General features: G+C 45.3%; 1 protein-coding gene across 1 annotated transcript in view; it reads right to left on the bottom strand.

Annotated features, from left to right (window-relative positions):
* The window catches only part of eif2b5 (eukaryotic translation initiation factor 2B, subunit 5 epsilon), a 102,238-nt gene extending 89,001 nt beyond the window's left edge, over window positions 1–13,237 (bottom strand). Inside the window, exons 1-2 of the mRNA XM_063045298.1 lie at window positions 13,045–13,237; window positions 5,000–5,124 (exon numbers count right to left, since the gene is read on the bottom strand). Of these exons, the coding sequence (XP_062901368.1) occupies window positions 5,000–5,124; window positions 13,045–13,197 (278 nt within the window). The 5' untranslated portion in view covers window positions 13,198–13,237. The remainder of the gene's footprint in view (window positions 1–4,999; window positions 5,125–13,044) is intronic.
* Between the last annotated feature and the right edge of the window lie 1,611 nt (window positions 13,238–14,848).

The raw sequence follows: 14,848 nt of genomic DNA, 5'->3' as shown, positions 1-14,848 counted from the left end.
AAGTATGATAGAAGAACATCTTTAGTGGAATTTTCAGAACAGATTTCCAGCTGTCTCCAGTCATGGGGAAAAGCAGCTAGCAGTGGTACAAGGTAGTCAGCTGTCTGAACAAGGACGCAGTCAGTAGCCACTTTATTAGGTACATCTGTACACCTGCTTATTAATGCAAATATCAAAACAGCCAATCATGTGATAGCAACTCAGTTCATAAAAGCATGAAGTCATAGTCAAGAGGTTCAGCTGTTGTTCAGATCAAACATCAGAATGGGGAAGAAATGTGATCCAAGTGACTTTGACTGTGGAATGACTGTTGGTGCCAGACAGGGTGGTTTGAACATCTCAGAAACTGCTGACCTTCTGGGGTTTTCACAGACAATAATCTCTAGAGTTTACAGGGAATGGTGCAAAAAAAAACAAAAAAAATCCAGTGGGTGGCAGTTCTGTGGGTGAAAATGCCTTGTTAATGAGAGGTCAGAGGAGAATGGCCAGAGTGGTTCAAGCTGACAATAGCCCAAATAACCACGCATTACAACAGTGGTGTGCAGAACAGCATATCTGAATGTACACCATGCTGAACTTTGAAGTGGATGGGCTATAGAAGACCTCAGCCATATACTCTATGGCCATTTTACAAGACCATAAGACAGAAGAGCAGAAGTAGGCCATTCAGCCCATCGAGTCTGCTCCACCATTCAATCATGGGCTGATCCAATTCTTCCAGTCATCCCCACTCCCCTGCTTTCACCCCCTACCCTTTGACGCCTTGGCTAATCAAGAATCTACTTATCTCTGCCTTAAATACACCCAATGACTTGGCCTCCACAGCCACTCATGGCAACAAATTCCACAGATTTACCACCCTCTGACTAAAGTAATTTCTCGCATCTCTGTTCTAAATGGATGTCCTTCAATCCTAAAGTTGAGCTCTCTTGTCCTAGAATCCCCTACCATGGGAAATAACTTTGCCACATCCAATCTGTTTAGGCCTTTTAACATTCGGAATGTTTCTATGAGATTCCCCCCTCATTCTCCTGAACACCAGGGAATATAGCCCAAGAGCTGCCAGACATTCCTCATACGGTAACCTTTTCATTTCTGGAATTATCCTCGTGAATCTTCTCTGAACCCTCTCCAACGTCAGTATACTGTTTCCTTTCTAAAATAAGGAGCCCAAAACTGCACACAATACTCCAACACACATAAAAGTTGCTGGTGAACGCAGCAGGCCAGGCAGCATCTCTAGGAAGAGGTACAGTCGATGTTTCTGGCTGAGACCCTTCTTCAGGACTAACTGAAAGAAGAGCTAATAAGAAATTTGAATGGGGGAGTGGGGGGAGATCCAAAATGATAGGAGAAGGTGGGGGGGGGGGGACATCCAAAATGATAGCAGAAGACAGGAGGGGGAGGGATGGAGCCAAGAGCTGGACAGTTGATTGGCAAAAGCGATATGAAAGGATCGTGGGACAGGAGGCCTAGGGAGAAAGGAAAGGAGGAGTGGAAAGGAGGAGGGGGGGCCACACATTTTAATTCCACATCCCATTCTCATTCTGACACATCTATCCACGGCCTCCTCTACTGTAAAGATGAAGCCACACTCAGGTTGGAGGAACAACACCTTATATTCCATCTGGGTAGCCTCCAATCTGATGGCATGAACATTGACTTCTCAAACTTCTGCTAATGCCCCACCTCCCCCTCGTACCCCATCCGTTACTTATTTATATACACACATTCTTTTTCTCTCTCCTTCTCCCTCTGTCCTTCTCACTATACCCCTTGCTCATCCTCTGGGCTTTCTCCCCTCCCCCTTTTCTTTCTCCCTAGGCCTCCTGTCCCATGTTCCTCTCATATCCCCTTTGCCAATCACCTGTCTAGCTCTTGGCTCCATCCCTCCCCCTCCTGTCTTCTCCTATCATTTTGGATCTCCCCTTCCCCCTCCCACTTTCAAATCTCTTACAATCTCTTACTATCTCTTCTTTCAGTTAGTCCTGATGAAGGGTCTTGGCCTGAAACGTCGACTGTACCTCTTCCTAGAGATGCTGCCTGGCCTGCTGTGTTCATCAGCAACTTTGATGTGTGTTGCTTGAAATTCCAGCATCTGCAGATTTCCTCGTGTTTGCACAATACTCCAAGTGTGGTCTCATGAGTGCCTTAAAGAGCCTCAACATCACATCCTTGCTCTTATATTCTATACCTCCAGAAATGAATGCCAGCATTGTATTCACCTTTCTTGCACAAGGACTCCCAAGTCCCTTTGCATTTCTGCATTTTGAATTCTCTCCCCATCTAAATAATAATCTGCCCATTTATTTCTTCCACCAAAGTGCATGACCATTCACTTTCCAACATTGTATTTCATTTGCCACTTCTTTGCCCATTCCTCTAAACTATCTACCGTAAATTCCGGTGTATAAGCCAAGAATTTGGCCCTAAATTTTGGTCCTAAAATTAGGAGGCTGGTTTATACAGAGAGTGCCAACTTTGGAAAAACAAATACATGGAAGACAGGTCATATTTATTGGCTGTTTTTGAGTCAAATTCATTCCACTGTTGACACATGAATTCTTTGAATGGTTTGTTTAAACTCACATCCAGTGGCTGGAGCACAGACATCAAACCACCGGGGATGACTGCAATGTCCGTATTTTCAGCTTTCAGTGCTGCTTTTGTCTCACCTGACAAGTGCACTTTGAACATGTCCCAGACAAGTAGCGACTTTTCCTTCCTGAAACCTTCGGGACGTCGACGCCACACCTCTTTAACCCACTTCAAGCAACCCGCTTCGTCCATCCAGCAGCGTTTTTGGACATAAACAACAACACTCCGCGGGAATTTTCTGAGCAATCTTTGTTTTTTGTCTCAATACAAGATCACGTCTATTCATAAATCGGGTGCACCAACTTCGTGTAGCTTTGAAATTTTCGCTGATCTCACGGTGTTTTTCATCCCATTTCAACGCTTGAACTCGAATAATTTCTCTGGTAACAATGTATCCAGATGATCGCTGGTGACTCACCCACTCTAAAACCTTTTCTTCCAGTTCTGGCCACTGGCATGTTTTTCCACGGTTTGCACATTTCGTCTTTGGCATTTTCCTCAGCGTGTCCTCTGCCTTTCTCCACTCTCTCACTTGTTTCTTGTTTGCACTAAACTTCTTAGCAGCTGCAGAATTATTCGTTCCTTCAGCAAAATCAACAACCTGTAGCTTGAAGCCAGCATCGTATTGCATTCGTTTTAATCTTTTGTACATGGTGGTCGCAAACTCAATACTGAGTACACGTACTGATCCAGCCACCCCGTGTTATGTTTTAATGAGATTACGATGGGCACTAAGTGGTTTCACGGGGGTTACATTCCAGAGGATTCTTTACCATTGGAGACCTAATCCAAAATTTCCCTCCCTGATTTATTTATTAAGAATTCGCTTATAACACTCTACAATGTGTAGGCCTGTTTTCTTAGCAGGTACTGGTTCACAAAATTTCCAGGTTCCGGATCCGGCAAAGCTGAGTACCGGCATGTGAGATCCTGTGATCTTTTCTGGTTAAATCAAAAACCTCTACAAAAGGGGTCGGCTTATACAAAGGTAACATGAAAAAGTCATTTTTTTAACCTTGAAACTGAGGGGTTGGCTTATACTCCAGATCGGCTTATACTCCGGAATATACAGTAAGTCTCTCTGTTTCCTCAACATTACCCGCTCCTCCACCTATCTTTGTATCATTGGCAAATTTAGCCACAAATCCATTAATAGCGTAATCCAAATCATTCACATATATTGTAAAAAGCAGCGGTTCTAACACCAACCTCTGTGGAACTCCACTGGTGACCAGCAGCCAGCCAGAATAGGATCCCATTAGAACATAAGAAATAGGAGCAGGAGTAGGCCATCTGGCCCATCGAGCCTACCCCGCCATTCAATAAGATCAAGGCTGATCTGTCCGTAAACTCAGCTCCATTTACCTGCCTTTTCTCCATAACCTTTAATTCCCTTACAACGTAAAAACCTATCTAACTGTTTCTTAAATTTAGTGAAGAGCCTCAACTGCTTCCCTGGGCAGAGAATTCCACAGATTCACCACTCTCTGGGAAAAACATTTTCTCCTCATCTCCACGCACAACATGCTGGAGGAACTCAGCAAGTCAGGCAGCATCCATGGAAACCAACAGTCAATGTTTCGGGCCAGAACTCTTTGTCAGGACTGAAGGCGGGGGGGGCAGGGGCCCTATAAAGAAGGTGGGGGGAGGGTGGAAGGTTCCAGGTGAAAAACCAGTACGGGGAAAGATCAAGGGGTGGGGGAGGGGAAGCAGGGAAGGGATAGGCAGGGAAGGTGAAGAAGGAATAGGGGGAAGCAAAATGGGTAGTAGAAGGAGGCGGAACCATGAGGGAGGTGATAGGCATCCCTAACAATCAATTCCAACAGCTTCCCAACCACTGATGTCAGACTATAGTTTCCTTTCTGTTGCCTCCCACCCTTTTTAAATAGCAGAGTAACATTTGCAATTTTCCAGTCATCTGGTACAATGCCAGAATCTATCGATTCTTGAAAGTTCATCGTTAATGGCTCTGCAATCTCTCCAGCTACTTCCTTCAGGACCCCAGATTTATCCATTAAGCTTCCTGAGCACCTACTCAGTCGTAATTTTCACTGCACAAACTTCACTTCCCTGACACTCTTATACTGCAGACGTCTTCCGATGTGAAGACTGATGCAAAATATGCATTCAGTTCCTCTGCCATCTCTGCATCTCTCATTACAATATCTCCAGCATCATTTTGTATTGATCCTATATCTACCCTCGACTCCCTCTTACCCTTTATATACTTAAAAAGGTGTATAAGTATACAAAGGTACCTAATACAGTGCCACTGAGTGTATATGCACAAGGGATCCTGTCTGTGGTATAAGATTCAATGTTAAATACAGATGTTTGATTGGCTTTCATGGCCCAGTTCACTATGTTATCCCCAAGTAACAATTCATTAAATCATCATTACTGAATGTGTTCCTTGATCTTCGGGGCCATCCAGCAGCAGAAAACAAAGGTTTCTTGGACGCCAGTCGCTGTGAGAAACTCCAGGCTGTAATCGATCAGTGCTACATTAGCAAGGGGGAGCAGAGCCTGCAACAGAAGAGAGCGCAGTTACAAGGAGCACAAGACATTCTGCAGAACTTGAAATGCAAAGTAACGCACACAAAATGCTGGAGGAACTCAGCTGCTCAGGCAGCGTCCATGAACTGTTTACTCCTCTCCATAGATGCTGCCTGACCTTCTGAGTTCCTCCAGCATTTTGTGTGTGTTGCAATGAGAATGTTGTGAACATCACTACCAATTCTGCTTATAGGCAAAAGCAACAGTAGCACGCCAGTTACATGCACTCTCCAGGATGCGTTAGGGTTAGGTTTCCACTCCCGAGAATGGAAAACCGCTTTTTTTCTTAAGTCGGAAAATTACATCTGCTCAATAAGGGAAAACAAGTGGAGAACAGAAATGACAGCAGAGGTTCACCCATTTGAAGTTACAGCAGTAAAAAGCAAGCTGAGGTAATGAAATTTCAAGTAAAGCCACAATTTGACCACTTGGATGTTTGCTTGTACAGGCATTTTTAGAACACAGACCAGTACAGCACAAGCTCTTTGGCTCAGTGTTGTGCTAACCCTTTAACCTATTCCAAGATCAATCTAACTCTTTGCTTCTACATAACCCTCCATTTTTCAATTATCCACATCCCAATCAACAAGTCTCTTAAATGTCCTAATGTTGCTGTCCCTATCAGCATGTTCTATGCATCTAACACAGAGTAAAAAATTTGCTTCTGACACCTTCACCCCCCTCCTTTCCTCCCAAGTCTATGCCGCCTCATAATAGCCATTTCTGCCCTGGGTGTTCACTTGATCTATGCCTCTAATCATCGTGTACCCCTTGTACGAGATAAGGAAACATGTCAGCCAAGGCAGTAGACTGAAAAACAGCTTCTTCCCAAAGGCTGTTGTGCAGCTGGATAATGCTACACCCTTTGAGTGTCATGCACTATTGGAGTAACTTGTTGCATGTTAAGGAGGGGACTTTTTTTAAAAAACGCTGTAACGCATGCATTGTAAATACCTGCTTCACATGGACTGGAGAAGCACTGCGATCTACTTATCTTGAGCAATAACAAAAAAATTCTATTCCATCAAGTCACCTCTCATTCTCCTTTGCTCCAAAGAGAAAAGCACCAGCTCCCTCAACCTATCCTCCTCATATGACATGCTCTCTTAACCAGGCATCATCCAGGTAAATTTCCTCCGCACCTTCTCTAAAGCTTTCACATGCCTCCCATGAGGTGACCAGAACTAAACACAAAGTTCCAACTATGGTCCAACCAGATTTATAGAGCGACAACATTACCTCGTGACTTTTGAACTCAATCCTCTAACTACTGAAGGCCTTCAAAGAATCTTAGAAAACCTACAGCGCAATACAGGCCCTTCGGCTCACAATGCTGTACCAAACATGTACTTACTTTAGACATTACCTATAGGGTTACCCATAGCCCTCTATTTTTCTAGCTCCATGTACTTATCCAGGAGTCTCTTAAAAGACCTTATCGTATCTGCCTCCACCACCGTCACCGGCAGCCCATTTCACGCACTCACCATTCTCTGCATAAAAAACTTACCCCTGACATCTCTTCTGTTCCTACTTCCAAGCACTTTAAAACTGTGCCCTCTTGTATCACCCATTTCAGCCCTGGGGAAAATCCTCTGAATATCCACACAATCAATGCCTCTCATCTTATACACCTCTATCAGGTCACCTCTCATCCTCCATCACTCCAAGGAGGAAAAGCCAAGTTCACTCAACTTATTCTTATTCTCATAAGGCATGCTCCCCAATCCAGGCAACATCCTTGTAAATCTCCTCTGCACCCTTTCTATTGTTTCCACATCCTTCCTGTAGTGAGGTGACCAGAACTGAGCACAGTACTCCAAGTGGGGTCTGACCAGGGTCCTCTTTAGCTGCAACATCACTTCTCGGCTCTTGAACTCAATCCCACAGTTGATGAAGGCCAATGTATCGTATGCCTTCTTAACCACAGAGTCAACCTGTACAGCAGCTTTGAGTGTCCTATGGACTCGGACCCCAAGATCCCTCTGATCCTCCACACTGCCAAGAGTCTTACCATTAATACTATATTCTGCCATCATATTTGACCTACCAAAATGAACCACTTCACACTTAACTGGGTTGAACTCCATCTGCCACTTCTCAGCCCAGTTTTGCATCCTATCAATGTCCCGCTGTAACTTCTGACAGCCCTCCACACTATCCACAACACCTCCAACCTTTTTGTGTCATCAGCAAATTTACTAACCCATCCTTCCACTTCCTCATCCAGGTCATTTATAAAAATCAGGAACAGAAGGGGTCCCAGAACAGATCCCTGCATCCACTGGTCACTGCCCTCCGTGTAGAATATGACCCATCTACCACCACTCTTTGCCTTCTGTGGGCAAGCCAATTCTGGATGCACAAAGCAAGGTCCCCTTGGATCCCATGTCTCCTTACTCAATAAGCCTCGTGGGGTACCTTATCAAATGCCTTACGAAATCCATAAGCACTACATCTACTGCTCTTCCTTCATCAATGTGTTTAGTCACATCCTCAAAAAATTTAATCAGGCTCATAAGGCATGACCTGCCCTTGACAAAGCCGTGCTGATTATTCCTAATCATATTACACCTCTTCAAATGTTCATAAATCCTGCTTCTCAGGATCTTCTCCATCAACTTACCAACCACTGAAATAAGACTCACTGGTCTATAATTTCTTGAGCTATCTCTACTCCCTTTCTTGAATAAGGGAACAACATCCGCAACCCTCCAATCCTCCGGAACCTCTCCCGTCCTCATTGATGATGCAAAGATCATCGTCAGAGGCTCGGCTCCTGCCTCCCACAGCAGCCTGGAGTACATCTCCTCTGGTGCTGGTGATTTATCCAACGGACAGCAATAAACAGTTGACGTTTCATGCCGAGACCATTCATCAGGACCGGAATGAAATGGGGGAAGAGGCTGGGGCGAAGGGAAGGAGCACAAGCTAAAAGGTGATTGCTGAAGACGTGACTGTGGTAGCAAGTTTGGCTGAGCACATGGTATTCCTTTCCATAGATGCTGCCTGACCTGTTGTATTGCTCCAGCACTTTGTGTGTGTGTTAAACTCCAGCTATACTGTTGAAAATATAGCAAGTTCTACCAGAGAAATGGTGGTGAACTAATAATTGACATTGCCCCACTTTCCTGTGTCAGGGCAAATACAGCAAACAGGGCTCCTGTGGTTTTGACCCATCACTAACGACTCCCACTGCAGTGGCACAGGGGCGTAGTGGTTAGGGCAATGCGGCCAGCCCCCCAGATTCAATTTGTGCCACTGCCTGTAAGGAGTTTGTATATTCTCTCTGTGACCGCGTGGGTTTCCTCCCTCAGTCCAAAGATGTACCTGTTGGAAGGTTAATTGGTTATTGCAAATAGGCCTGTGATTAGGCGAAGATTAAACTGGGGGATTTACTGTGGAAAGGCCTATTCTGCACTCTCTCTCAAAAAATAAATAAATCACCCAGAACATGCTCTCTTTTCATTTCTACCACTGGTGAGGAGGCACAGGGCCTGAAGACACACACTCAACATTTCAGGAATAGCTTAAGACCTTACGACACAGGGCATTAGGTCATTCAGCCCATCGAGTCTGCTCTGCCATTCCATCATGGCTGATCCCGGATCCCACTCAACCCCATACACCAGCCTCCTTGCCATATCCTTCGACGCCCTGACCGATCAGTAAACTATCAACTTCCACCTTAAATATACCCACGGACTTGGCCTCTATCGCAGTCTGTGGCAGAGCATTCCACAGACTCACTCCTCTGTGGCGAAAAATATTCCTCTTTACCTCTGTCCTAAAATGTCACCTCTCAATTTTGAGGCTGGGCCCTCTAATTCTGGATACCCTACCATAGGGAACATCCTCCCCATATCCACCGTATCTAATCTTTTCAACATTCAGTAGGTGTCAATGAGATTCCACCGCCCCCGCCCCCCCACCCCCAGCATTATCTAAATTCCAGTGTGTACAGGCCCAAAACTACCAAATGCTCCTATGTTAACCCTTTCTTTCCCAGAATCATCCTCATGAACCTCCTCTGGACTCTCTCCAATGACAACTCATCCTTTGAGATATTGTGCCCAAAACTGTTGACTATACTTCAAGTGTGGCCTGACCAGTGTCTTAAAAAGCCTCAGCATTATCTCCTTGCTTTTATATTCTATTCCATTGCATTTCCCTTTTTTTACCACAGACTCAACCTGTAAATTAACCTCAAACAAGAGAAAATCTGCAGATGATGGAAATCCAAGCAATACACACAAAATGTTGGAGGGACTCAGCAGGCCAGGCAGCATCTATGGAAAAAAGTACAGTCGATGTTTCAAGCCAAACCCCTTCGACAGGACTGGAGAAAAAAAGCTGAGGAGTAGATTAAAAAGTGGCGGGAGGGGAGAGAGAAAAGCACCAGGCAACAGGTGAAACCTGCAGGGGGAGGGATGAAGTAAAGAGCTGGGAAGTTGATTGGTGAAAGAGACAGAAGGCTGTGGAAGAAAGAAAAAGGGGGGAGGAGCACCAGAGGAGACGATGGGTGGGCAAGGAGATAAGGTGAGAGAGGGAAGAGGGGATGGAAAATGGTGAAGGGTGCAGGGGTGAGGGGTGATGGTGGGCATCACTAGAAGTTTAAGAAATCATTGTTCATGCCATTAGGTTGGAGGCTACCCAAGCGGAATACAAGGTTTGCTTCATCACGACAGTGGAGGGGGCCATAGATGGACATATTGTAATGGGAATGATAAGTGGAACTAAAATGGGTGGCCACTGGGAGATCGCACTTGTTCTGTCATCCACCGTTGTGATGAGGCCACACTTAGGTTTCCCATTTCGCATCCCCTTTTCCCTCTTTCACCTCACCTCACCAATCAACTTCCAGCTCTTTACTTCATCCCTCCCCCTCCAGCTTCACCAATCACCTGGTGTTCCTCTCTCCCTCCCCCAACCTTTTAATCGACTCCTCAGCTTTTTTTCCTCTAGTCCTTCAGCCCAAAACATTGACTGTACATAGATGCTGCCTGGTTTTTTGAGTTCCTCCAGCATTTTGTGTATTTGCTATAAATTAACCATCTGGGAACCTTGCACAAGGACTCAAGTTCCTCTGCACCTCTGATGTTTGAACCTTCTCCCCAACAGTCTGCACTATTGTTCCTTTTATCAAATCCTGTTAGCATACATTTCCCAACACTCTATTCCATCTGCTACTTTTTTGCCCATTTTTTCAAATTGTCTAAATCCTTCTTCAATCGCATTGCTTCCTCAATATTGCCTACCCTTCCACTTACCTTCATATCATCTGCAAACCTTGGCACAAAACCATCAATTCCACTATCTAAATCACGAACAAACATTGTGAAAGGTAGTGGTCCCAATACTGACCCCTGAGGAACACCACAGCAGCCACTGGCAGCCAAACAGAAAGGGCCTCCTTTATTCCCACTTGAAGCCTCCTGCTTGTCAGCCATTCCTCTATCCATACCAGTATCTTTCCTGTAACACCATAGGAGTTTACCCTCTTAAGCAACCTCACGTGTAGCACCTTATAAAAATGCCTTCTGAAAATCCAAGTAAATGACATCCAATGCCTCTCCTTTGTCCATCCTGCTTGTTACTTCCTCAGATTTATCAGGCAAAATTTCCATTTACAGAAACCATGCCAACTTTGACTTATTTTATCATTAGTCTCCAAATACCCCAAAACCTCAGCGAATAGTTTCCAATAGACTCCAATAGTTTCCCAACCACTGAAGTTACGCTAACTGACATATAATTTCCTCTCTTTTGCCTTCCTCCCTTCTTAAAAAAGTGGAGTGACATTTACAATCTTCCAGTCCTCTGGGCCATGCCAGAACCATGTGATTCTCGAAAGATCATGACCAATGTATCTGCTATCTCTTCAGCAACCTCTCTCAGGATTCTGGGATGTAGTCCATTTGGGCCAGGTGACTTATCCACCTTAAAACCTTTGAGTTTGCCTAGCAGTTTTTTCCTTTGTAATAGCAATGACACTCACTCCTGCTCCCTGACACTCACAGACTTCTGGCACACTGCTAGTGTCTTCCACAGTGAAGACAGATGCAAAGTACCCATTAAGTTCATCTGCCATTTCTTTGTCCCCCATTACCTCACCAACATCATTTTCCAATGGTCCAATATCAACTCTTACCTCCCTTTTACTTTTTATATAGAAATAGAAAACCCAGGGATTGTCTGCATATGAAAATCTGAAATAGCACTGTTAGAATCAAATATATATAACTGAAAAAAAAAAGCCTTTTCAACTATTGCCAGAAGCTTCAGCCATCTCCGCTCTGCCATCATCCCCATCAGTATCGTCCTCTAACCCACCTGGGCAAGCTTCTCTCTCATGCCTCCGCAATCCCCTTTATTCTATTGCCATACCGACACATGTGACTTCTCCCTCTCAAACTGCAGTATGAATTCAATCATTTTATGATCACTACCTCCTAAGGGTTCCTTTACATTAAGCTCCTTAATAAGATCTGGGTTATTACAAAACACCCAATCTAAGATAGTCTTTCCCCAAATAGGTTCAAGCACAAGCTGCTCTAAAAAGCCATCAAATAGGTATTCAACAAATTCCCTCTCTTGCAATCAGACACCAACCTGATTTTCCCAGTCCCCTCGCATACTGAAGTCCCCTATTACAATTGTATCATTACCCTTATTACATGCCTTTTCCAGCTCCCTTTGCAATCTCAAGCCCACATCTTGGCTACTATTTGTAGGCCATATGATTGCTATTATGCTTTTTTTTACCCTTACAGTTTCTTTACTCCACCCACAAACATTCAACATTCTCTGACCCGATGTCACCTCTTTCTGAAGAAGGAATCCCATCTCTTTCCAACAGAGCCACACACCGCTATGCCTTCCTGCCTGTCCTTTCAATACAAGTATATCCTTTGACGTTAAGCTCCCAACTATGGCCTTCTTTCAGCCACAACTCAGTGATACCCAAAACATCATACCAACCAATCTCTAACTGCATGAGTTTGCCCACATAATCCCGTATGCTACACATGTTTAAACACAGCACCTTCAGTACAGCATTCTTCGCCCTTTTGAATTGTACCTCTGTGGTACAATTTAACCTCCAACAGCTCCAGTAAACCTGGCTGCAAGAACATTGGTTCCCCTCAGATTCAAACTTCCTCCCTTCCACCATCAGATTTTTGAAAGGACATTGGATCCATGTACACTACCTCACTATTTTTCCATTATTTAATATATAATTTACTTCTTCGTGTATTTATAGTTTATAATGTTAAGCATTTCAATGTACTGCTGCTGCAAAACAATATGTTTGACAAGCATAATCCAGTGATATTAAACACGACTCTTATTTTGACACTTAACAATTGACATTGCCACACATTCCTGTAACAGAATAAATACACCAGACAGGGCTCTGTTATTAGCCGGCCTGGAGGAGGTTTAGGAAGAGAATTAAGTTTCAGAGTAGTGTGATTCTTGCTGCGGGTGGATACAATGCCAATGGTTGCTAGGCTCACCCTCCAATTACCACTGCGATACCAGAGAGAAACGGACGAACTGCTTCCAAATATGAATCAACACTTTTAGAAAAGGGGAGAAAGAAACCAGTGTATACAAAACTTGTTCACAAATATAAAACACTGCGGGCTGATGTTGGCAATATGTAAACATGGACTGGGCGAGGGGGTAGTGGGGTAGACGCGGAGGAGAAGTGGTGAGGGAGGAGTTGACAGAGGTGAGGGAAAGTGATGAAGCACGGGGTGAAGAAGAGGTAGGCCTTGAGGGTGAGGATGAGGAGAGTGTGAGTGAGATAACGGACGAATGAAAGACCCGAACATGCAGCTACCGAGACCACGGCCTCTCGGCGGACTGCCGGCCATCTCTCACCCGCGGCTGGTCCTTGGTGATGGGGAAGAAGCGCCTGTTGAAGCTGTCCGCCACCAACACGGCCTGCAACGGCACCGATTGTTCAGTCTCGTCGGCCACCCGAACCGCTCCGGCTCCCGCCGCCCTCCGGCCCCCACGCTGCTTCGCCGCCATCTTTGTGAGGGCCAGAGTGACGCGTCTGACTCTGGCCCCACCCCCACCAGCCTCCGCTGAACTGTTTGAGGCCATCTTGGTAAGGGCAACCCCTCCGTCTCGACCTTTGACGCATCCCCGCACTCAGCTTGGCCCCGTAAAGGCTAAGCCATCTTTATGAGGACAAGATGACGTAGGAAACGTTGTCCTGCGTGTGTGGGTCCCATCTTGGAACGGGCAGACGGACGGACGGTGCCTCACAAGGTGCAAATGCGACCGCAATACCATTTCACAGACCGATCCTCGCTGACCTCAATGAGCAAGTTCAAGTTTATGGATGTCAGGATCTAACCTGGACGCAACGTATTGACGCAGCTATAAAGAAGGCAAGGCAGGAGCCTTTGGCGTTTGAGGAGATTTGGTCAACTAAAACACTGGAAAAATTCTGCAAATGTACCGTTGAGAACATTCTGACTGGCTGAATCACCGTCTCGGTGGGGGCTACTGGACAATTTGAATTTGAATTAACTATTTCGTACGTCCTTTACATACATGAGTAAAAATCTTTTACGTTACGTCTCCGTCTAAATGTGCAATGTGCAATTTATAGTAATTTATAATAATCAGTATGTACAACAGAACATTCAATATAGCTTAGAAATACAATTGTACAGGTATCAACATGAGTTAATCAGTCTGATGGCCTGGTGGAAGAAGCTGTCCCGGAGCCTGTTGGTCCTGGCTTTTATGCTGCGGTACTGCTTCCCAGATGGTAGCAGCTGGAACAGTTTGTGGTAGGGGTGACTCGGGTCCCCGATGACCCTTCGGGCCCTTTTTACACACCAGTCCTTGTAAATGTCCTGAATCGTGGATAGCTCTCAACTACAGATGCGCTGGGCTGTCCACACCACTCTCTGCAGAGTCCTGCGATTAACAGTTCCCATACCAGGCAGTGATGCAGCCAGCCAGGATGCTCTCAATTGTGCCCCTATAGAAAGTTCTTAGGATTTAGGGGGTCCATACCAATCTTCTTTAACTGTCTGAGGTGAAAGAGGCGCTGTTGTGCCTTCTTCACCACGCAGCTGGTATGTACAGACCATGTGAGATCCTCAGTGATGATTATGCCAAGGAATTTAAAGCTGCTGACTCTCTCAACCCCAAATCCATTGATGTCAATAGGGATTAGCCGGTCTCCGTTCCTCCTGTAATCCACAACCAATTTCTTTGTGTTTTCAACATTGAGGGAGAGGTTGTTTTCTTGACACCACTGTGTCAGGGAGATGACTTCTTCTCCGTAGGGCACCTCATTATTGTTTGAGATTAGGCCAATCAATGTAGTGTCATTGGCAAATTTAATTAGCAGATTAGAGCTGTAGGCTTGCGACACAGTCATGGGTATACAGGGAGTAAAGGAGGGGACAGCACACAGCCCTGAGGGGCTCCTGTATTGAGAGTCAGAGGGGCAGAGGTGAGGGAGCCCACTCTTGCCACCTGCCGACGTTCTGATAGGAAGTTCAGGATCCAGCTGCACAAGGCAGGGTCAAGGCCGAGGTGTCTGAGCTTCCTGTCGAGACTGGGTGGAATTATGGTGTTGAATGCTGAACTGTAGTCCAAGAACAGCATTCTCACATAAGCATCCCTCTTCTGCAGATGTGTAAGGATGGTTTGTAGA

This window comes from Mobula hypostoma, chromosome 4 (genome assembly GCF_963921235.1).
Source record: "Mobula hypostoma chromosome 4, sMobHyp1.1, whole genome shotgun sequence".
NCBI lineage: Eukaryota > Metazoa > Chordata > Chondrichthyes > Myliobatiformes > Myliobatidae > Mobula > Mobula hypostoma.
This window is presented reverse-complemented; position numbering and strand designations above follow the sequence as displayed.